This window comes from Triticum urartu, chromosome 2A (assembly GCF_056163025.1).
Source record: "Triticum urartu cultivar PI428250 chromosome 2A, HENAU_Tu73, whole genome shotgun sequence".
NCBI lineage: Eukaryota > Viridiplantae > Streptophyta > Magnoliopsida > Poales > Poaceae > Triticum > Triticum urartu.
The window spans coordinates 434,841,426-434,866,733 of NC_141874.1; the positions used below are offsets into that span (position 1 = coordinate 434,841,426).

Below are 25,308 nucleotides of genomic sequence, written 5' to 3' on the forward strand. Positions count from 1 at the left end.
GAACAAATTGGAGAGGTCTTGGATATAGACATGGATGATAATGGAAATGCAATGGGTGAATTCATGAGAATCAAACTATGGATGGATATAACAGTCCCTTGAAAACAGACAAGAAAACAAAATTGGGTCTGTTGAAGTAAGGAAGCTGGCGTTTGAGGATAAAGCACATGTACCAGGGACAAAGTGTAAACAGGTAGAATCTGGCACTGAGTCTAAAAATACAACTACCGCAGAAACGCATCTGATGCTACAAGCTAAAGAGACTGCTAATAATAAGTATTTGGTAGTGGATAATTTACATGAAGACAAGGGGGGCAACAGAAGGAAGATGAAGGCTCGAAGAAGGGAAGGAGTGCAAAACAAGGAACCTTCAAATGCATTGTGAGAACAAACAACAAGCAGCAACAAGGACAAATATTTGAATCTGAACCAAAGAAAAGGAATGCTTTAGTGATGGAGGTGGACACAGAAGGAGAGCCTATGAAGAGAGCCAGAATGGAGATTGATGGTGAGGTCCTAGAAGGTGAAAATACAGAAAACAACAATTCTGATATTGTGAAAGCTGGGCTACAAGGACAGCCCGACGAATCAAAATGAAAACTATGGTTTGGAACTATTGGGGTTTGGGGAATGGCCCGACAGTTCGGGGGCTTCTAGACCTCCAGAAGTGTGAGGATCCTGACATCCTCTTCTTATCTGAAACAAGGATGGATGAGAGAAGGATGATGTGGTTTAAGTACTTGTTAGGGATGACAAGCATAGTGGTGAGGGATTGTGAAGGTGAAAGTGCAACTATCCCTAGGTGGTTTTGGTAATTCATAACAACATATAGCTCATTGAGCTAATGCTATTCCAAGATGATTATTTCAGGAAAGCTCAATGATTGGCATGGCATGGATGTGAAAGTGGAACCCTCAAAATGCTAAGGACAAAGGATTGGCTCAAGCTCAAAAGCTCAAGACTCTTCATTTTATATTTTAGTGATCCAAGATCACATTGAGTCTTTAGGAAAAGCCAATACTATTAAGGAGGGATGAGGTGTTGCTTAATGAGCCTCTTGCTTCATGTGCTTAGTGATATGCTCCAAAACCCTCAACTACTTTCCCATATCCACATATGACCTAAACCCTAAGCCAAACTCGGTCCTACCGATTCTTCCTATCCGGCGCCACCGAGTTTCACTTGTCATTAGCCACTGCCAAACCCTAGCAATTCGGTTCTACCGATAAGGATCTCGGCCTCACCGAGATGGGGTTGCAAACTCTCTGTTTCCCTTTCGTAACTTTTCGGAAGCACCGAAAGAGCGAATCAGTCCCACCGAGATTGCAATGTAAACTCAGTGTTTCCCTTTTGTAACTTTTCGGTCTCACCGAGTTCCACTCGGTCTCACCGAAAGAGCAAATCGGTCCCACCGAGTTTGCCTGACCAACTCTCTAGTTAGCTAATTACCAAATTCGGTCTCACCGAGTTTGTGTAATCGTTCTCAACGAGATTACGTTATGCCCAAACCCTAACCATATCGGTCCTACCGAGTTGCATGTCAGTCCCACCGAAGATCACTAACGGTCACTAGGTTTACATTTTCGGTCCGACCGAGCTTATTGATTCGGTCCCACCGAGATTGGAAAACTGTGTAACGGTTGGATTTTGTGTGGAGGCTATATATACCCCTCCACCTCCTCCTCATTCGATGAGAGAGCCATCAGAACACACACACCATTCCAACTCATATGTTCTGAGAGAGAACCACCTACTCATGTGTTGAGACCAAGATATTCCATTCCTACCATATGAATCTTGATCTCTAGCCTTCCCAAGTTGCTTTCCACTCAAACCTTCTTTCCACCAAATCCAAATCCTATGAGAGAGAGTTGAGTGTTGGGGAGACTATCATTTGAAGCACAAGAGCAAGGAGTTCATTACCTACACACCATTTGTTACTTCTTGGAGAGTGGTGTCTCCTAGATTGGCTAGGTGTCACTTGGGAGCCTCCGACAAGATTGTGGAGTTGAACCAAGGAGTTTGTAAGGGCAAGGAGATCGCCTACTTCGTGAAGATCTACCGCTAGTGAGGCAAGTCCTGTGTGGGCAATGGCCATGGTGGGATAGACAAGGTTGCTTCTTCGTGGACCCTTTGTGGGTGGTTGCTTCTTCGTGGACCCTTCGTGGGTGGAGCCCTGTGTGGACTCGCGCAACCGTTACCCTTCGTGGGTTGAAGTCTCCATCAACGTGGATGTAGGATAGCACCACCTATCCGAACCACGGGAAAAACATCCGTGTCTCCAATAGCGTTTGAATTCTCCAAACCCTTCCCTTTACATTCTTGCAAGTTGCATGCTTTACTTTCCGCTGCCAATATACTCTTTGCATACTTGCTTGAATTGTGTGATGATTGCTTGACTTGTCCCAAAATAGCTAAAATCTGCCAAGAACTAAAATTGGGAAAAGGTTAAGTTTTTATTTGGTCAAGTAGTCTAATCACCCCCCTCTAGACATACTTTCGATCCTACAAGTGGTATCAGAGCTTTGGTCTCCATTTGCTTGATCTCCATAGCTTTTGGTGGTCATAGCCTTGGTTTCACAACCTAAGAGAGTATGGCGTCTAGCGAGGGAAATTATCACCGTAGAGGTCCTTACTTTGATGGTACTAACTTTGCTAGTTGGAAGCATAAAATGAAAATGCATATTCTTGGACATAACCCCATCGTTTGGGCTATTGTATGTGTTGGCTTGCAAGGTGACTTCTTTGATGGGAGAGAACCAAACCGTGAAGCTACCGCGGATGAGTTGAAGATGTTGCAATACAATGCTCAAGCTTGTGATATTCTCTTCAACGGATTGTGCCCCGAAGAATTCAACAAAATCAGCCGTCTTGAGAATGCAAAGGAAATTTGGGACACTTTGATTGATATGCACGAAGGTACCGACTCCGTCAAGGAATCCAAGTTGGATGTGCTTCAAAGCCAACTTGACAAGTTCAAGATGAAGGATGGTGAAGGTGTCGCTGAAATGTACTCTAGGCTTGCTCTCATCACAAATGAGATTGCCGGCTTAGGAAGTGAAGAGATGACCGATAGATTCATCATCAAGAAGATTCTAAGAGCCTTGGATGGAAAATATGATACCGTGTGCACATTGATCCAAATGATGCCAAATTACAAAGATCTCAAGCCAACGGAGGTGATTGGAAGAATTGTTGCTCATGAGATGTCACTTAAGGATAAAGAGGAACTTCACAACAAATCAAGTGGCGCCTATAAAGCCTCATGTGAAGCCCCTACATCATCAAGTGAGAAACAAGACTTCAATGAAGAATTGAGCTTAATGGTGAAGAACTTCAACAAGTTCTACAAGAGTAGAAGCAAAGATAGAAGCTTCAAGTCAAGGTCCTACAATGACAAAAGATCTTCTAGTCGAGAGCGAAACTGCTACAATTGTGGAAGACCCGGACACTATTCCAATGAGTGTACGGCTCCCTACAAGAGAAGAGAAGATTCTCCAAGAAGAAGAAGCAAAGAATCACCACCAAGAGAGAGAAGGAGTAGAGATGATCGTTATGAACGAAGATACTCACGGAGAAGCAAGGATTCGGAAAGGAAGGAAAAATCATCAAGGAGCTACACAAGACGAAGACATCAAGCTCATGTTGGTGAATGGGTATCCGGCTCCGACTCCGACAGCCACTCCGAGAGAAGTTATCACTCCGACTCCGAAGATACTCAAGATGAAGGTGTTGCCGGTCTAGCACTTGTGTCAACCAACTCCTACGACATATTTGACTCACCAAATGAAGGAATTGGAAGATGCTTCATGGCCAAAGGTCCTAAGGTAACACACCCCGAGTATGTTGATTTCAATAGTGATGAAGATGAATTGTTAGGTGATGATTTGCTTGTTGACAACTCTAGTGAAGAATACTATGATGAAAGACCAATTAATCATGCTAATCAAGATAAAACGAATGGCAATGATAAGGAGAAGATTGAGGCTCTAACTAAAGAACTAAAAACTCTTAAGTTAGCTCATGACACTATCTTCGAAGATCATCGAGAACTTTTAAGAGCTCATGAGAAATTACGCTTTGAAAAGCTCAATCTTAAGCAAGAGCATGAGTTCCTAAAAGCAATCAATGATGATCTCCGCAAGAAAAGTTCTTCTTACATTGCCAAGCGTTTACTCTTATCTACTTACATGCCTCAAGTCAAGTCTAGTAGCAAGAAAGATTCTTCCTCTAGCAGTAACAATGATCATGTTAAATCCAATATTGTTGCTTCTAGTAGTTCTCTTGATTCCACTAATGATTCTCTTAGCCAAGTTACACTTGAGAAAGAAAATAGTTTATTGAAGGGAATTATAGAGAAAGGAGTGTACAAAAGCCTTGCCGGGAGTAAGCAATTCGAGGAAATTGTGCGCAAGCAAGGAATGCGCCGGAAGAATCAAGGTGTTAGTTTTGAACGAAAGTTCAATGCCAATGGAGTTGAGTGGGAAGAATATCAATACCCCAAGACAAAGTTTGTCCCTCAACAAGAGAAGTATGATGCTTCTTTCAAGGGGACACAAGCTCAAGATGATCTTCCACCACAAGACTACGAGCAAAAAGGCAAGGACAAGCTTCAAGAGGAAATTGATGCATTTGAAGAAGCTCCTAAGACCTTAGTCAAGTGGATTCCCAAGACTACTTCAAGTTCCACTTCATCAAGTACGACTACAACTCCAAGGATTCCCATCAAGATGATGTGGATCCAAAAGAAGAAGAACTAGAGAGTTCTTGAGGGTGACTCCGCCAACATACTTCACTCTTATCATTTTGGCAAGAACAAGTGCAATCAACTTCCACATCTTGCACTAGTTCAAGGAGTCACAAACCCTCTTGTTGGTAAGACAAGGGACAAGGTAACCTAAAAGTTTTCATGGACATCATCTTTTGTGTGCATCACTCTATGTCTATGGATATCTTTGTTTGTTCCTTGTGGGACTAACCCATGTAGGTATTGAAAGTGCAATTCACTCAAATGGATAGCTCCAAGAGATCAACATCAACACTGAGCATCCACATCTTCAATATCTACATGAAGTCATCATCGACAAAACCCAAGGTTAGTTCATCCCTCTTAGGGGGGATATCACATCTAGGGGGAGCTTTACTCTAAGACTTGAGCTAAAGCAACTCTAAAGATGTGAACACAACAATGCTTTATGTAAAAGTGGTAACCCCACTTGAGCTTAAACGATGAGTATGACCTATGATCAAGTGTTCTCACTTGGCTCCTAAGTCAATATACTCATATATAGATGACCTAGTCATCGCAAATTGCTTGATAGATGCTAGAATTGGTTGTGCATGCCTTGTCACATATTTCATTTGCCATCTTATTGTGTGAGCATGCTGGTTGCATATTTTACTCATTCGAGGACATCCACTTGTTGTTTTGAGTGTTTGGTTTTATCTTCTTTTGCCAAGTGGATGGACAAGAATGCCTAAGAACCTCCTCTAGCTATCTATGCTTTTCTCGTCTCAAACTCTATTCATGCTGCATCACAAAATTTGATCAAGTCAGATTCGAACCACTCTGTGTGAGGAGCGCTCGGAGTCCCCGATTCGTCATAGACTTAAACTTCCAAAACCTCTTTATGATTCTCGGTCTGACCGATACTCCACTTTCGGTCCTACCGAGCTCATTAAGTTGATCTAGGTTTTCGATCTCGGTGCAACCGATTTGAACCTTTCGGTCACACTGAGTTTCAGTAACTGCACGCAGTTATGAATCTCGGTGCCACCGAGTCGTTCCACTCAGTCACACCGACAGGGTCGGGCTATATATAGTCACGGGCAAAATTTGGAAATTTCTCCGAACCCCTTCGCCCGCACGATAGCCTGCTCTGCCCTCGTGGTCTCCGGATCGTCTTCTCACCGCCAGCCGCCTCCAGTCGCTGGTCTCCGTCGTCGTCAACAGGAATTCTGCCCCGCCGTTGCCGTCGTAGCAAGTCCCCGCCAAACTAGGGTATGGACTTGATCTTTGTGCTATTCTCCAATCTGATTCCTAGCACATTGTGTTCTTCATGATTCTTGCCATGATTGAAACACTCCTATCCAGTCAAAACGCTCATAGATTAGGTTTGATTCGAAAATTCTAGGTTTAGGTTTCCGCCGAAACCATCTCGGACCCACCGAGTTGAAAAACTCGGTCCCACCGATTTGGCTTATGCCATTGCACAAGTGAGACTTGGTCTGAGCGAGAATTACTTATCGGTGTGACCGATTTTGGAACTCTGTGAAACCCTAGCAGTCTCGGTGCCACCGAACTGTGACTCGGTCCTACCGAGTTCACTAGTTTAGGTTCCAAAACTGCTTCGGTATCACCGAGTTTGAAAATCGGTAGATCCGAGATGATTTCAGTAGGAAACTAAAACTAAGTTTTTGGATCATTCTTTTTGCAAAAATCTCTACATTTTGTGATGCTCATCCTTTCTACCTCATCTATAATCTGTTCACAGGGTCAGCAGTCAGTTTGCAGCATGTCTGATCAAAGTGATAGCCAAAACATGTCAAAGCAGCAGGTGCACATGAGTGAGGGCACTAGTCCCTCAAGTTCTTCAGATGAGGGCAGCAGGAGCACCCCTAGCAACTTGCCAAAGGCTGCCATGAGACAGAGTAAGAAGAGGACTTCCGATTCCGAAGATGAAGACTATGTGGCAGAGGAAGAGGCCACTTCCAAGAGAGTTGAGCCAGCTCAAGGCACTAAGCCAGGCCTGAAAATCAAAAGGCCAGCAGGCAGGCAGCCCATGTCAAAAGCAAGAGCCTCAACTGAGAAGCCCACTCCTCAAGAGCCAGTTGCTGCAGAAGGCAAGAAAAGAAAGTAAAGGGTGAAGAAGACTGTGGCTAGAGTGCTTGGCAAAGCTTCCATCATGGAAGAGGAAGAAGAAGAAGAGGTAGCTGCACCAGCACCCAAGGCACCCAAACTAATGGGAGATGCCATAAAATCAGGGGGAGCTGCTTCCAAGGCCAAGCCAGCTCCAAAGCCAAAGCCCAAGAGGAACACACGGAGCATTCCTGCAGCTGAGAAGAACAAGGCCCCAGTGCCTGAGACTGTTGCTGAAGAAGAGGAAGAGAATGTCCTAAGGAAGCTAAAGCCCAAGATCCCAGACCACAACGATGCTCATCCTGTGGCTGAGGACATGAAGCTCAGGAGAGATTCAGGGCTGAGGAAGTGGAGAGAAGCAGACCCATATGCTTCAAGGAGAAGGACTGCCGTGGACTACAGGTTTCATACCAAGGAGCAGCAGGATTTTTATGAGACAGTGCTGCTAGATAAGAAGCCCATTGTCTGTGATATGCGATGGGTTGATTGGACATACATCAAGGACAATGAGGAGCACTATCCTGGAGTGCAAGACAGCTTCATAGCTTGTGGAGTAGCTGACTTTGTTGGGCAGAAGCTCACAAAGTGGAACGAGGAACTTATCATGCAATTCTACTCCACAGCTCACTTTTATCCAGATGGGAGGATCACATGGATGTCTGAGGGTACAAGGTACCAATCCACAGTTGCTGAGTGGGCACAGGTCATTAATGCCCCAGAGGAGCAAGATGATGACTTGGATATCTATGCCAAGAAGAAAATGGACCACAACTCAATGTCAAATATGTACAAGGAGATCCCAAATGAAGCACTTGATACCTTCAAGTTTGGCTCAGTACATTACCTTCTGTCAGGGCTCCCGACGATCAATTGGATACTAAGGCACACCTTACTGCCCAAGTCTGGAGATCACAAGATGATCAGAGGCCATGCTATCAACTTGCTACATGTGTTTGATGTGCCCCAGAAGTTCAAGGTGATGAGCCTCATAGTGGAAACAATCAAGAGGACTGCAGCAGACCAGAAGAGGAGCTGCGGATATGCCCCTCAGATTCAGGAGCTCATCAACTCCAAGATGGGCACGGGCATATATTTATTGGACAAGGAACATTTGCCCATCCGTCCAGATTTTGAGAACAATGAAGTTGTGATGACTGAGAACGAGCCATCGTCTGCACAAGCTTACGCAAAGAAGGAGAAGGCAAGGAAGAAGAAAGCTGCCAAGATGCCAACTCAAGAGGAGGCATCTGAATACTTCTTGAAGACCAAACAGGAGTAGCTTGGTTACTTGATTGCATCCACGCTGAGGATTAAGCAAACTCTGGCCACCCTCACTCAAAATCAGCAGAGCCTAGAGAGAATCATGGAACAGAAGTTCTATGACTTGGATGTCAAAGTAATGGAAGTTCAGTCTGCAGTGGAGCAGCTCCAGGAGGACATGCAGGAGAGGAGAGGCAGGACTACTACTCATGCCTTTGCCAGAGTGCCAAGAGGTCTGAGGTCGTCTGCCGTGCCAGTTGCTGACACAAGAGACACCACCTCAGCACCAGCCACAGCCTCAGTTCCACCAGCTCCAGCATCTACTTCAGCTCCAACTCCAGCGTCTACTTCAGCATCTACCGAAGCCTTCGTCCTTGGAGTGATCCGGACTCCACCACCACCTGAAGATCAAGCCTGAGCGTCGATCTAGTGCTATGCATTTTCTAGGAACTTTTTGGTAACTTGTTGCCAAAGGGGGAGAAGATGTATAGATCATAGGCTTCGAGAGAGAGAGTGTTGCTTTTCTCTCTTGCTTTATTTGGTGGTTTTTCGAACTTGTTTGCTTTTGAGTGCTTAAGATACTATGCTTGTGAGACATTGATGATCATGTGTTTGATCATAAGCTACACTTAATGCTTGCTTAATGCTATTATCTTATCTATCTTATGTGATCATTCATTATTCTTGGTGATGAGTGCATGTATTTCATTCTTATCATTTTAAGCGCTCCACCAAGATGTATGTGACATGGAAGAGTAACCCATAACTCTAACTCCTTGTGCATTTGCAGTCCAAAGCAAATTTTTAAATATGCACAAATTTAGGGGGAGCTCTTACTTATCACATACTTTTCAAAGCGACGATATATTTCATGCTTACTATCATTTGTCGAAGCTTTGATCTATATGTTGTCATCAATTACCAAAAAGGGGGAGATTGAAAGTGCAACTATCCCTAGGTGGTTTTGGTAATTCATAACAACATATAGCTCATTGAGCTAATGCTATTCCAAGATGATTATTTCAGGAAAGCTCAATGATTGGCATGGCATGGATGTGAAAGTGGAACCCTCAAAATGCTAAGGACAAAGGATTGGCTCAAGCTCAAAAGCTCAAGACTCTTCATTTTATATTTTAGTGATCCAAGATCACATTGAGTCTTTAGGAAAAGCCAATACTATTAAGGAGGGATGAGGTGTTGCTTAATGAGCCTCTTGCTTCATGTGCTTAGTGATATGCTCCAAAACCCTCAACTACTTTCCCATATCCACATATGACCTAAACCCTAAGCCAAACTTGGTCCTACCGATTCTTCCTATCCGGCGCCACCGAGTTTCACTTGTCATTAGCCACTGCCAAACCCTAGCAATTCGGTTCTACCGATAAGGATCTCGGCCTCACCGAGATGGGGTTGCAAACTCTCTGTTTCCCTTTCGTAACTTTTCGGTCGCACCGAAAGAGCGAATCGGTCCCACCGAGATTGCAATGTAAACTCAGTGTTTCCCTTTTGTAACTTTTCGGTCTCACCGAGTTCCACTCGGTCTCACCGAAAGAGCAAATCGGTCCCACCGAGTTTGCCTGACCAACTCTCTGGTTAGCTAATTACCAAATTCGGTCTCACCGAGTTTGTGTAATCGGTCTCAACGAGATTACGTTATGCCCAAACCCTAACCATATCGGTCCTACCGAGTTGCATGTCAGTCCCACCGAAGATCACTAACGGTCACTAGGTTTACATTTTCGGTCCGACCGAGCTTATTGATTCGGTCCCACCGAGATTGGAAAACTGTGTAACGGTTGGATTTTGTGTGGAGGCTATATATACCCCTCCACCTCCTCCTCATTCGATGAGAGAGCCATCAGAACACACACACCATTCCAACTCATATGTTCTGAGAGAGAACCACCTACTCATGTGTTGAGACCAAGATATTCCATTCCTACCATATGAATCTTGATCTCTAGCCTTCCCAAGTTGCTTTCCACTCAAACCTTCTTTCCACCAAATCCAAATCCTATGAGAGAGAGTTGAGTGTTGGGGAGACTATCATTTGAAGCACAAGAGCAAGGAGTTCATTACCTACACACCATTTGTTACTTCTTGGAGAGTGGTGTCTCCTAGATTGGCTAGGTGTCACTTGGGAGCCTCCGACAAGATTGTGGAGTTGAACCAAGGAGTTTGTAAGGGCAAGGAGATCGCCTACTTCGTGAAGATCTACCGCTAGTGAGGCAAGTCCTGTGTGGGCGATGGCCATGGTGGGATAGACAAGGTTGCTTCTTCGTGGACCCTTTGTGGGTGGTTGCTTCTTCGTGGACCCTTCGTGGGTGGAGCCCTGTGTGGACTCGCGCAACCGTTACCCTTGGGTGGAGCCCTGTGTGGACTCGCGCAACCGTTACCCTTCGTGGGTTGAAGTCTCCATCAACGTGGATGTAGGATAGCACCACCTATCCGAACCACGGGAAAAACATCCGTGTCTCCAATAGCGTTTGAATTCTCCAAACCCTTCCCTTTACATTCTTGCAAGTTGCATGCTTTACTTTCCGCTGCCAATATACTCTTTGCATGCTTGCTTGAATTGTGTGATGATTGCTTGACTTGTCCCAAAATAGCTAAAATCTGCCAAGAACTAAAATTGGGAAAAGGTTAAGTTTTTATTTGGTCAAGTAGTCTAATCACCCCCCTCTAGACATACTTTCGATCCTACAGAAGGAAGACGTGGAGGGCTTGCTATGCTATGGAAGAATCATGTAAAAGTTGATCTGCACAACTACTCAAGAAATCACATTGATGTGGTGGTAGTTGAGCAGAATGGCTTTAGATGGAGATTTACTGGCATATATGGCGAGCCAGCAACAAATAAAAAGGAGAAAACATGGAAGCTCTTGAGAATTCTTGATCAGCAGCTCACGCTCCCATGGATTTATGCTGGTGATTTCAACGAGGTCCTGTATAGTCATGAAAAGATGGGAGGGCCAACTCAGGCCCCTCGACATATGGAGGAATTTAGAATGGCACTCTCAGATTGTGGTCTAAGAGATCTGGGTTCTCTTGGAGACAAGTATACCTGGAGAAACCAGAGCCATGAAGCGAGCAGATATGTGCTACCTCTTGAGCACTGCATTGGTTTTCCCTTGAAGAGGAAAGGGTGATGCAGCAAAGTAGCGTAAGTATTTCCCTCAGTTTTTGAGAACCAAGGTATCAATCCAGTAGGAGGCCACGCACGAGTCCCTCGCACCTACACAAACAAATAAAATCCTCGCAACCAACGCAATAAAGGGGTTGTCAATCCCTTCACGATCACTTACGAAAGTGAGATCTCATAGATATGATAAGATAATATTTTTGGTATTTTTATGATAAAGATGAAAAGTGAAGAAACAAAAATAAACGGAAAAGGAAATGGCTTGTTGACGGAAGATTAATATGATGGAAAATAGACCCGGGGGCCATAGGTTTCACTAGTGGCTTCTCTCGAGAGCATAAGTATTACGGTGGGTAAACAAATTACTGTTGAGAAATTGACAGAATTGAGCATAGTTATGAGAATATCTAGGTATGATCATGTATATAGGCATCACGTCTGAGACAAGTAGACCGACTCCTGCCTGCATCTACTACTATCACTCCACACATCAATCGCTATCCAGCTTGCATCTAGAGTATTAAGTTCAAGAGAACAGAGTAACGCTTTAAGCAAGATGACATGACGTAGAGGGATAAACTCATGCAATATGAAATAAACCCCATCTTGTTATCCTCGATGGAAACAATACAATACGTGCCTTGCTGCCCCTACTGTCACTGGGAAAGGACACCGCAAGATTGAACCCAAAGCTAAACACTTCTCCCATTGCAAGAAAGATCAATCTAGTAGGCCAAACCAAACTGATAATTCGAAGAGACTTGCAAAGATAACCAATCATACATAAAAGAATTCAGTGAAGATTCAAATATTGTTCATAGATAAACTTGATCATAAACCCACAATTCATCGGTCTCAACAAATACACTGCAAAAGAAGATTACATCGAATAGATCTCCACAAGAGAGGAGGAGAACTTTGTATTGAGATCCAAAAAGAGAGAAGAAGCCATCTAGCTAATAACTATGGACCCGAAGGTCTGAAGTAAACTACTCACACTTCATCGGAGAGGCTATGGTGTTGACGTAGAAGCCCTCCAGGATCGATGCCCCCTCCGGCGGAGCTCCGGAAAAGTCCCCAAGATGGGATCTCACGGATACAGAAAGTTACGGCGGTGGAATTAGGGTTTTGGCTCCGTATCTGGTAGTTTGGGGGTACGTAGGTATATATATGAGGAAGAAGTACGTCGGTGGAGCAACGTGGGCCCCATGAGGGTGGAGGACACGCTTGGGGGTAGGCGCCCCCCCCCTACCTCATGCCCTCCTGGTTGCTTTCTTGACGTAGGGTCCAAGTCCTCTGGATCATGTTCATTCCGAAAATCACGTTCCCGAAGGTTTCATTCCGTTTGGACTCCGTTTGATATTCTTTTTCTGCGAAACTCTGGAATAGGAAAAAAGCAACAATTCTGGGCTGGGCTTCCGGTTAATAGGTTAGTCCCAAAAATAATATAAAAGTGTACAATAAAGCCCAATAATGTCCAAAACAGGATATAATATAGCATGGAACAATAAAAAATTATAGATACGTTGGAGACGTATCAAGCATCCCCAAGCTTAATTCCTGTTCGTCCTCGAGTAGTAAATGATAAAAACAGAATTTTTGATGTGGAATGCTACTTGGCATAATTTCAATGTAATTCTCTTAATTGTGGTATGAATATTTAGATCCGAAAGATTCAAGACAAAAGTTCAATATTGAGATAGAAATAATAATACTTCAAGCATACTAACTAAGCAATTATGTCTTCTCAAAATAACATGGCCAAAGAAAGTTATCCCTACAAAATCATATAATCTGGCTATGCTCCATCTTCACCACACAAAGTATTTAAATCATGCACAACCCCGATGACAAGCCAAGCAATTGTTTCATACTTTTGATGTTCTCAAACTTTTTCAATCTTCATGCAATACATGAGTGTGAGCCATGGACATAGCACTATATGTGGAATATAATGGTGGTTGTGGAGAAGACAAAAAGGGAGAAGATAGTCTCACATCAACTAGGCGTATCAACGGGCTATGGATATGCCCATTAATAGATATCAATGTGAGTGAGTAGGGATTGCCATGCAACGGATGCACTAGAACTATAAGTATATGAAAGCTCAACAAAAAGAACTAAGTGGGTGTGCATCCAACTTGCTTGCTCACGAAGACCTAGGGCATTTTGAGGAAGTCCATCATTGGAATAAACAAGCTAAGTTCTATAATGAAAAATTCCCACTAGTATATGAAAGTGATAACATAGGAGACTCTCTATCATGAAGATCATGGTGCTACTTTGAAGCACAAGTGTGGAAAAACGATAGTAGCATTGTCCCTTCTCTATCTTTCTCTCATTTTTTTATTTGGGTCTTTTCTCTCTTTTTTATGGCCTCTTTTTATTTATTTATTTAGTCCAGAGTATCATCCCGACTTGTGGGGGAATCATAGTCTCCATCATCCTTTCCTCACTTGGGATAATGCTCTAAAAATGATGATCATCACACTTTTATTTACTTACAACTCAACAATTACAACTCAATACTTAGAACAAAATAGGACTCTATGTGAATGCCTCCGGCGGTGTACCAGGATATGCAATGATGCATGAGTGACATGTATGAAAGAATTATGAGCGGTGGCTTTGCCACAAATACGATATCAACTACATGATCATGCAAGCGATATGACAATGATGAAGCGTGTCATAATAAACGGAACGGTGGAAAGTTGCATGGCAATATATCTCAGAATGGCTATGGAAATGCCATGATAGGTAGGTATGGTGGCTGTTTTGAGGAATGTATATGGTGGGTGTATGATACCGGCGAAAGGTGCGCGGTATTAGAGAGGCTAGCAATGGTGGAAGAGTGAGAGTGTGTATAATCCATGGACTCAACATTAGTCATAAAGAACTCACATACTTATTGCAAAAATCTATTAGTCATCGAAACAAAGTATTACGCGCATGCTCCTAGGGGGATAGATTGGTAGGAAAAGACCATCGCTCGTCCCCGACCGCCACTCATAAGGAAGACAATCAACAAATAAATCATGCTCCGACTTCATCACATAACGGTTCACCATACGTGCATGCTACGGGAATCACAAACTTCAACACAAGCATTTCTCAAATTCAAAACTACTCAACTAGCATGACTCTAATATCACCATCTCCATATCTCAAAACAATTATCAAGTATCAAACTTCTCGTAGTATTCAACACACTCATAAGATTTTTTTTATTAATCTTGAATGCCTAACATAATTAAAGCAAATTACCATGCTGTTTTGTAGGACTCTCAAAATAATCTAAGTGAAGCATGAGAGAAAAATAGTTTCTATAAAACAAATCCACCACCGTGCCCTAAAAGATATAAGTGAAGCACTAGAGCAAAAACTATATAGCTCAAAAGATATAAGTGAAGCACATAGAGTATTCTAACAATTTCCGAATCATGTGTGTCTCTCTCAAAGGGTGTGTACAATAAGGATGATTGTGGAAAACTAACAAATAAAGACTCAAATAATACAAGACCCTCCAAGCAAAACAGATATCATGTGGTGAATAAAAATATAGCTCTAAGTAAAGTTACCGATGGAAGTAGACGAAAGAGGGGATGCCTGATGACCCACAAGTATAGGGGATCTATCGTAGTCCTTTCGATAAGTAAGAGTGTCGAACCCAGCGAGGAGCAGAAGGAAATGATAAGCGGTTTTCAGCAAGGTATTCTCTGCAAGTACTGAAATAAATGGTAACAGATAGTTTTGTGATAGGATAATTTGTAATGAGCAACAAGTAACAAAAGTAAATAAAGTGCAGCAAGGTGGCCCAATCCTTTTTGTAGCAAAGTACAAGCCTGGACAAACTCTTATATAGAGAAAAGCGCTCCCGAGGACACATGGGAATATCGTCAAGCTAGTTTTCATCACGTTCATATGATTCGCGTTCGGTACTTTGATAATTTGGTATGTGGGTGGACCAGTGCTTGGGTACTGCCCTTACTTGGACAAGCATCCCACTTATGATTAACCACTATTGCAAGCATCCTCAACTACAACAAAAGTATTAAGGTAAACCTAACCATAGCATGAAACATATGGATTCAAATCAGCCCCTTACGAAGCAATGCATAAACTAGGGTTTAAGCTTCTGTCACTCTAGCAACCCATCATCTACTTATTACTCCCCAATGCCTTTCTCTAGGCCCAAACAATGGTGAAGTGTCATGTAGTCGACGTTCACATAACACCACTAGAGGAGAGACAACATACATCTCATCAAAATATCGAACGAATACCAAATTCACATGACTACTAATAGCAAGACTTCTCCCATGTCCTCAGGAACAAAAGTAACTACTCACAAAGCATAAACATGTTCATAATCAGAGGGGTATTAATATGCATATAGGATTTGAACATATGATCTTCCACCAATTAAACCAACTAGCATCAACTACAAGGAGTAATTAACACTAGCAGCAACCTACTAGCACCAATCCCGGACTTGGAGACAAGAATTGGATAGAAGAGATGAACTAGGGTTTTGAGAGGAGATGGTGCTGATGAAGATGTTGATGGAGATTGCCCTCTCCCGATGAGAGGAGTGTTGGTGATGACGATGGCGATGATTTCCCCCTCCGGGAGGGAAGTTTCCCCGGCAGAACAGCTCTGCCAGAGCCCTAGATTGGTTCCACCAAGGTTCCGCCTCGTGGCGGCGGAGTTTCGTCCGAGAAGATGGCTTCTGATTTTTTTCCCATCGAGAGACTTCATATAGCAGAAGATGGCCACCGGAGGGCCCACGAGGTAGGGGGGCGCGCCCAGGGGGTAGGGCGTGCCCCCCACCCTCGTGGGCAGGGTGTGCCCCCCCTGGTGAAGTTCTTGCTCTTAGTATTTTTTATATATTTGGAAAACATCTACCGTGGAGTTTCAGGACTTTTGGAGCTGTGCAGAATAGGTCTCTAATATTTGCTCCTTTTCCAGCCAGAGTCCCAGCTGCCGGCATTCTCCCTCTTTATGTAAACCTTGTAAAATAAGAAAGAATAGGCATAAGTGTTGTGACATAATGTGTATTAACAACCCATAATGCAATAAATATCGATATAAAAGCATGATGCAAAATGGACGTATCAATGCCTTCTGGGGCATCCCCAAGCTTGGGCTTTTAGGTGTCCTTAGATTATCTTGGGGTGCCATGAGAATCCCCAAGCTTAGGCTCTTGCCACTCCTTGTTCCATAATCCATCAAATCTTTCACCCAAAATTTGAAAACTTCACAACACAAAACTTAAAGTAGAAAATCTCGTGAGCTCCGTTAGAGAAATAAAACAAAACACCACTTCAAGATACTGTAATGAACTCATTCTTTATTTATATTGGTGTTAAATCTACTGTATTCCAACTTCTCTATGGTTTATAAACTATTTTACTAGCCATAGATTCATCAGAATAAGCAAACAATACACGAAAAACATAATCTGTCAAAAACAGAACAGTCTGTAGTAATCTGTAGCTAACGCAAGTTCTGGAACCCCAAAAATTCTAAAATAAATAGCTGGACGTGTGTAATTTATCTATTAATCATCTGCAAAAATAATTAACTAAATATCACTTTGAAAATAAAAATGACAGCAATTCTCGTGAGCGCTAAAGTTTTTTTTTACAACAAGATTAAAAAGACTTTCCCCAAGTCTTTCCAACGGTTCTACTTGGCACAAACACTAATTAAACACAAAAAACACAACCAAAACAGAGGCTAGATAAATTATTTATTACTAAACAGGAGCAAAAAGCAAGGAATGAAAATAGAATTGGGTTTCCTCCCAACAAGCGCTATCGTTTAACGCCCCTAGCTAGGCATAAAAGTAAGGATAGATCTAGGTATTGCCATCTTTGGTTTTAGGGAAGAAAAGATCAAACTTGTTATCTATAGAATTAATCTTTCTATTTTGGCAAAGCACGTGGCTATTTATGGTATAAAAAAGTAAGTTCCGGAAATTGGCATCTAGGCTAGCTTTTATTTCTTTGATAGATTCGTTCTGGTAAGAGAGCAAAAGAGATGTGGTTTCAACTTTCTCGTTAATGGGGTGCCCAAATATAGTTTTCATCTTTTCATAGGTGTCCATGGGGCCCCCTTCAAGAAAACCCTCTTCAAAAGTAGAATTTAAAACTTGTTTGAACGGAGCGGGCAACCCAACATAAAAGCTTTTTAGGTAAATCTCAATTTGATATTGGGGTACATAGCTAGCCCGGATCCTTAATAGCCTATCCCAAGCATCTTTCAAAGATTCATCAAGTAAATGACGAAAAATTCCAGAATCATCTTCATCAAAGTTATTAAGACTCTCATTGACCACTCCAGAAGGTTTTTCCATAGCTTTATTTATGAGTTTAGATATAATAGAAGGATCGTCCAAGCTCAGGAGAGAACCCCCAACTTTTTTTGGTTCTGACATGGCGAGGGAAAACGAGGGAAAAGAGGCAAAGAGAAAAGAGAGAGAGCGAATAAAACGGTAAGGATGAAGTGAGGGAGAGGAAAACGAGAAGCAAATTAGAAACAATAAGGTGTGCATCAAGCTAGTTCGCTCGCGACTGCCACATCATCCCAGGCGTACTGTTCGTTGCGACCAATCGGGAGATAGCTTTGGGCTGGCCAATCGCGTGTGGGGCATCGGAGGTCCCTGGTTGGCGTGAACGTGTGCGCGACCGAGTTCAGTGGCTGTAGGTGGTCCCTTCTTTGTCGCCGGGTGCGTCGAGCCATCGGTCCCGTGCTCGTTTCCTCATTCTCTCTCTCCGCCGCCCTCAGCACACAACCTCTCCTTTCCTCTTTCTCCTCCGCGGCTCCGCCTGGTGGTGTCTCTCATCCCACGCAATCTCCCCTCTCCCTCACTCTTCCATGGCGTCTAGGGTTGCGGCCGTCAGAAGCGCCGCTGGGAAAAAGGGCATCTCCAACTCAACGACGTTTCATCGCGTGCTCCGCGACGGTGACGGCTACGGCAAGGGGAGGAGATGAATCCGAAGCAGCTCCGGGGCCTCCTGGGGGCCTGACCAAGTTCTCCTCCGTCGCCCCCTCTCCATCCTTCTCCTCTCTCATTCTCTCCCCATGCTTGTGGCAGTTGCAAGGAGGTAGACGATGGGGTTCGGCGACCGGACGAGGGCAAGGGCATCGAGCTCCCTCCTTCTGCTCCCAATCATCGGCGCGGCCACCATCTGCTAGATCTTCACCACCTTAGGTACGTTCACTCTTTCCCTCTCTGCATCCCATGGATTCCTACACTCATGCCCACTATATGTTTGTTGAAATGTTCATGCATCTGGTCCTGTGCAATATGGAGATGTAAGCCTTGCCTTGAAGATGTTGATGTTGTATTTAGTCGTACAGATGTAATTTGATCTGTATTCTTTTCATGATTGCTGTTGAATTACATAGTATCCCTGGAAATATTATGTTTAAAGGCACCGTTTGATGTATTGTACTTCCCTTTTTTTACTATGTAGCCCCGTGGTCCAGCTGATATGGTGCCACGGTTCTGCTCGGGCGCCATCGCCTGAAACCATCTACAGATTTGTCTTCTCACTAGCTGTGGGTTCTGTTTCATGCCAATCTATGTGGTTATCCCAGGTTTCTACTCTCATACTTTTCTAATAGATCATTTGCTGTTATAGTCAACTTCTTCTGCATATATTCCCATTTTGATCATTTTCTGACATTAGTAATGGAAAACTCTATTACCTTGTAGCAATTGAAGGATGGATAATAATTGTCTCAGGAGTCAAAGAAGATGCAGAAGAAAGTGATCTCTATGATGCTTTTGCTGAGTTTGGTGAGGTCAAGGACTTGCATTTGAACCTGGAGCTCCGCACTGGATATGTCAAGGTAAATTTGATAGTCTTATTAAAATAAAGGAGGTCCCTTCTTTGCTGGTGGTGCAATTCCGGATGAGCCACACGAAAGCAAATGTACTGATAATTTGGTACTTGAAGCTATGCTTACCGCTTACCAGTCTATACTGAATTATGTCTTGAAGTGGTCATGTTTAGGAATTTGGATCAATGTTAGTGGTTGGATTCCTGCAAAACCGTGATCAGAAAACTCTAAAGGACATGAAATTGCTTGATATATGCTGTGTGCAATGCTGCAAGTTCTTGAATACAAAGTCAGCTTCTAAGCTTTACTATCTTTACTTTCATTTTAGCCATGCCTTTTTCTTCTCACCAATTTGTGCAAGTATCATGGGGTGTGACAGGCAGTTCTGTCGAAATAAGCACCAAGAGTTTGCCCAAAATTGCATTCATCTTACTGTAGTGGCACAAATGGTCGAGATTATTGTTTACAGTTGCGAAGAAAGTTTCTTGCCTACATATACAACTGAAGATTATGCCAAATATGTTTTTTTTGTTTGTGAAGAAGCTCTCTAATTTCTCACACCTGTGTTTATCTGCTCAACACAGGGATATGCATTGGTTGAATATGGAATTTTTGAGGAAGCACAAACTGCAAACAGAATAATGAATGGGACAGAGCTGTTAACAAAGACTATCCATGTTGATTGGGCATTCAACAGAGGTCCTATACAGAACGTCACGAGTGCAGGGTGCGAACTAAACGTGTTTTCTCCTGCATTTCCTATGGTTGATAAATCTTTGTGCCAATTTGATATGATACTTAATTTGGACCACATGCTTGTTACTGATAGTGTCTTCTTTGTGTGATCTGTGTTTACATTCTATAATTGTATACTTGTCCTTGCCATTGCCCTGTCCTGAAATTCTTGCAAGCTAGATCTATTGTTTTTCATTTGCTCGCTACTACACAACAATATTACTTCTGTAAACCTAATAACCTCAAAGATTATAACGTGATTAAATAGTATTTCCTGGAGAAGGTTCAGCATTGGTGCTCTTCCATGTCAGCTAGAGGAGAAAGATGAAGAGGAGCCGCTTCTCTGGCCAGACCCGGGGTCGGGGCCGGCACGCCACTGACATATCTACGCCTGCGACCATGGCCACACGCATGGGCTGACGCCGCTAATGAAGATGCGTACCCTTAGCCACGAATTTGTCCCTGATCCCATCCATGCAGGTGTTGATCATTGCAACTTCTAAACACTCCTTGTCTGTTTCGATTAATTGGCTTCCTGCTTTGTTCACTGATGCAAAGCATTTGTGCAGGTGGGCTTCGCTGCCATGGAATGACACCTCTGATCTCCCATGTAGATGAGCTCGGGTTCATGGAAGCCATGTCCAAGCAAACTGAGTGCTTTGAAGGTACTGACTAATTAACTCACTCATGTGATCAACAAGCAAGATTTCTTTAACGACATGAATCAGCATATCTGATTTTTTGTTGATTGATTTCTTGTCCTTGACCATGTACCTGAGCTTTAGCTGAAGTAAGATGTTTCGGATTTTGCAGCATCAGTTGTGTGATACCGCTATTTGATTCTTCAAAAACTCTATCTCTTATTCCCCTGTTTCGTATTCTAAAATCCTGATTGTGATGTTTAATCTGTACAATTACTTCTAAGTTTGGCAAGTTATATATGGATCTTGACCCATCTCTTGTGGAAAAGGTTTTATAGAAAAGGAATCGGAAGCTCGGAGAGACCTCACGTGAATCAGCAGGTTTGACTCCTTTTAGTCTTTGGTTATATTCAAAGTGGAAACCCATGAAATGTCGGGATCAAAATCCCAGGTCGGATGGGACTGTGGGCATTCATGATTACTGTACAAGTAACTGATTTCATGGAACATGCTTCTTACTTTCTTGTCTGAATGCTTAATAGTATATTACCCTTGCAATGTGATGGAACCAGTAGACATTATACCATTGAGTGTATGAAACACTGCACATATTTTTCTATTTTTTACTCAACAACAACCAATGAGTGGCAATGAAGGGTCTCTTACATTTATTAGCAGTTCCAACCATTTCCGGAGAACATACAAACCAGAAAAGTGGAAGCAAAACAAAATGTGGATCACATTTTAGATCTGTTGTTGAAAACAAAGTTTCTATCAGGCTTTCGATATGTTATTTCCTTGTTCTGATCGGCATAAACTGAATTCTCTTATTTGATTGTGCGGTGCAGGCAATTCCCTATGGGCAAGCCTTAAATCATTATCTTGAACAGATAGTTTCACTTTTTCGCGACAGAATATATGCTGTGAATGAAATCGGCCTTGATGACCGCTATTTAGAATTTAGGCAAGTGGAAGGAGATGGGGAGTGTTTCTACAGGAGCTTCATATTTTCCTACCTTGTAATTGTCCTTCTCCTTGTCCCTTAGTATACTACAGGATTCATGTTCCCTGATCTAACTCTCTTTGTTTATGCCAATGTACGACAGGAGCAAGTTCTTGATAGGAAAGACACAAATGAGGAACGCCGCCTCCTTGCAGCTATCCAAGAGTTGGCTGAGGAACCTGCACGTTTTGGATGGGCCTCTGAATTTTCTAGGAGCCATGATGTAAGTTCCCGCCTTTTTCCACATTTTTGTTTTTTCCTTGGATAAACATATTTGTAAGGGACGAATACAATTCTCTTCAAGTTATTCTACATGTCAAAATGAATTCAGGTTAATGTCAAGGGCTTGAAAGGTGTGAGGGAAGTAAACATGGATCTGATGGTGATGGGAATCTTTCTTATAAAGAAAGATACATAGGGTGTATGATCTGGTGCATATTAGATAATCAAAGTTGATGCATTGTGCACCAATCTGGTTGATGTTTACATAATCCAAGCAGATTTACCAATTTGAAGAGCCATGTATTATTGTAGCTTCCTCTCTACATCAAGTACACATAAATATAATGCCGAAGAATGTAGTTTATTTTATTGTTCTGCAGATCTTCCCCGCGAGGCGCTACAGATCAGATGGGCGCTGTTGTGAAGGCCGCGAAGGCGTGGCAGGTGGCATGGGTTAGCATGTGGGTGGTACCACCATGCTGCTCTGGACGTGCATTTTGGTGCTGCTCGTGGCGGCTTTCGGAGGGAGACAGAGTGGTATGTGCTTTTCTAAACATATATATTCCTGAAGAACCTTTTTGTGGTCCTGATGAATTGAGCGATCTGTTCTCTCGTGTCTCTTCTTCATTTCTACCCTGATGCGGCAGAACATAGAGAATTTGGGAGCTACTTGGGTTTGGATCAGCAAGCCATGTCCGTTTGGTTTGGCAAAGGAAGGCCTTTTATCCTTTTTCTATAATGCCATGAACATCTCTGAATTTTTACACTGGTTCCAGCCGATGCTTAATATTTTTTCCAACATTTTTGTGACTGGAGCCCACACATACATAGTCATGGATCTGATTTTGATTTTTGGACCTTGCTATTTCACTGATTTGGAACATTTATATGCAGTTCTAGGCTTCTAGCTAGATGGATTAATAGATATGTTGGACCTATGCATTTTATATTACCCGCATGGATCTATGTTTATTATTTGATGCTCCTCTTTATCCTGGAGAAGAATTTTTGCAAAGAGTTGTCATTTTTGGAGATATGGATTTGTTGTCACTTCAGCAGTATGCTTTCAGTGCTACAAAGTATGCAGTGAATTAGATTAGATTGATGATAGAACTGTTGGCAGCACCAGTTTAACATATGTTGATTTCTGGCCCATCTTTATTTGCTTCCGAGTTAAACTATGAATTTGAAAACAAAAAAAATTATACATTTGTTGATGCTAAATTTATCAGTCCTTTTGTTTTGATAATCACCTCCTGCATATGTGTTCCTGGGTAGTTTTCTTACTGCCACAGCTTGGTTGTTCTAGCAGGATAATGTATTTTTTTATGGAAAACACGGATGAGTAATTACATGATATATTATTAATATTAAACTATGTTGTTTCTCTGAAACTAACTTTGTATTTCAGCTTTGGAAACTGTGTTCTAACCTTAGTTCCGACAAGAGGGCCACTATAATCACCAACTGGTTTGAGTTTTGTCACCACGCCAAAATTCGTGAGGGAGACATCTATGCATTTGTTTCAGGATCACTTCAAAGCGCAGCCTGGTTTTCACACTGCACCATATAATCTAGCACTAAGTACTCTTAATTATGCTCTATCCTGTGACATCCTATGGTTTGCTTTTGGTCCTCTTATCACATGCTTTTCAAGACGCTAAATTTATTTGTTGCTTATGTAAAGTGCACTATTCTTAGTCAGATGTTTCATGTCCAGATCCATAATGCCCTTTCTCTGTATGTATATATATATATATATTTCTATTTCTGCTGCTAAGTTTGTTAATTAAAGCAATCAACCCAAACGCTAATTATAATAGGAAAGAGCGTTAAAGGGTTGACTACAACCAGGCACCGCCCAGCTCTCCCTCAAGAGGCGCGCCACGGGCGCGCCCCAACACCTAGTGACAAATAATGTAATGCGGGAGATAAGGGTTTGTGATGGGTACTTGGTATGTTGACTTTTGCGTAGACTCCCCGACAACGGCGCCAGAAATCCTTTTTGCTACCTCTTGAGCACTGTGGAGCAACATGGGCCCATGAGGGTGGAGGGCGCGCCTGGGGGGGGAGGGTAGGCGCGCCCCTACCTCGTGCCCTCCTGGTTGCTTTCTTGACGTAGGGTTCAAGTCCTCTGGATCATTTTCGTTCCGAAAATCATGTTCCCGAAGGTTTCATTTCGTTTGGACTTCGTTTGATATTCTTTTTCTGTGAAACTTTGAAATAGGTAAAAAACAGCAATTCTGGGATGGGCCTCCGGTTAATAGGTTAGTCCCAAAAATAATATAAAAGTGTATAATAAAGCCCAATAATGTCCAAAACAGGATATAATATAGTATAGAACAATAAAAAATTATAGATATGTTGGAGATGTATCAATATATCAAGGAAAGACTTGATAGAGCCGTCGGGTCCCGGAGCTGGTGCATAAGATTTCCATCATACAAAGTGATAACAGGAGATCCTAGACACTCGGACTATCGACCTGCGACTATACATATGCAAGGCGCAGATAGAACCATGAGACCTCAAAGAGGGAACCATGGCTTCAGATTTAAAGCAAAGTGGTTGCAGGAGGAGGGATGTGAAGAAATAGTCAGGAATGCATGGTCCGACGCGTCTTTTCGAGGCAAAAATGATTTATCTCAGATACTAAGAAGAATCGCGGGAGATCTAAAAAATTGGGACACTAATGTGTTAGGGGATCTAGAGAAAAGAATTAAAACAATAAAACTTTTTTTTCATGCTTATGTGTCAGAAAGGAAGAATAAGAATACTATCAAGAGACTAAGGAGAGAGGATGGGACATGGGTGGAGTGTGAGGAACAATTGAAGGAGCATGTTGCTAGCTATTTTTTTAATCTGTTTACTTCCTCGACAGGACCAAATAAGGAAGAAATCTTGCATGCAGTCTCTCCAAAAGTGACTACTCAAATGAATCATAGTCTATGTGCGGAATATACAAAAGAGGAAGTGAAAGAAGCTTTGTTCAATATTGGTGACCTGAAGGCGCCAGGACCAGATGGAATGCCTACAATATTCTACAAGCAGTTCTGGCAACTGGTGGGCAATAAGTTAACAGGGGAAGTGCTGAAGTTCCTTCGAGGTGGAGAAATGCCGGAAGGATGGAACGGTACCACAGTGGTGTTAATTCCAAAAATTTCAAACCCAGAGACCTTGAAGGACCTAAGAACAATTAGCCTCTGCAATGTCATTTACAAGGTGATCTCTAAAGTAATTGCTAATAGATTGAAAAATATTCTACCTTATATTATATCTCCGAACCAAAGTGCATTTGTTTCAGGTAGAATAATTTCAGATAATATCTTATTAGCCTACAAACTTACCCATTTTTTGCAGAGAAGGAGAAGGGGTAAGGTAGGATATGCTGTTGTAAAGCTCGACATGAGTAAGGCTTACGACCGAGTAGAATGGACATTCTTGAAGGAAATGATGTTAAAATTGGGGTTTGACAGTGAATGGGTAAACCTGGTGATGAAGTGTGTTGCAACTGGGAGGTACCAGATCAAAGGTTAATAGAGATACAACATAGGTAATTGAAAGTGCTAGTGATCGACTAGAGGGGGGGGGG

The 25,308-nt window shown here is 42.6% G+C and overlaps 2 protein-coding genes across 8 annotated transcripts; both read left to right on the top strand.

Moving 5' to 3' along the window:
- Window positions 1-593: 593 nt before the first annotated feature.
- LOC147985372 (uncharacterized) lies at window positions 594-25,308 on the top strand. The gene is made up of 3 exons (XM_087544055.1): window positions 594-780; window positions 10,829-11,217; window positions 24,087-25,308. The coding sequence occupies exons 1-3, from the start codon at window positions 594-596 to the stop codon at window positions 25,251-25,253; spliced, it is 1,743 nt and encodes a 580-aa protein (XP_087400181.1). The 3' UTR covers window positions 25,254-25,308.
- Window positions 18,006-23,487, top strand: LOC125527492 (RNA-binding protein Y14B). Of its 7 annotated transcripts, none has more exons than XM_087544060.1 (10): window positions 18,007-18,480; window positions 18,746-18,869; window positions 18,988-19,124; window positions 19,700-19,842; window positions 20,099-20,330; window positions 20,420-20,515; window positions 20,821-20,872; window positions 21,340-21,510; window positions 21,598-22,253; window positions 22,364-23,487. In XM_087544060.1, the coding sequence occupies exons 2-5, from the start codon at window positions 18,845-18,847 to the stop codon at window positions 20,103-20,105; spliced, it is 312 nt and encodes a 103-aa protein (XP_087400186.1). In that variant the 5' UTR covers window positions 18,007-18,480; window positions 18,746-18,844; the 3' UTR covers window positions 20,106-20,330; window positions 20,420-20,515; window positions 20,821-20,872; window positions 21,340-21,510; window positions 21,598-22,253; window positions 22,364-23,487. The 7 variants fall into 7 exon arrangements, with proteins under 7 accessions (XP_087400182.1, XP_087400186.1, XP_087400183.1 ...); XM_087544057.1 differs by having other exon boundaries at window positions 20,119-20,330; XM_087544059.1 differs by having other exon boundaries at window positions 20,140-20,330.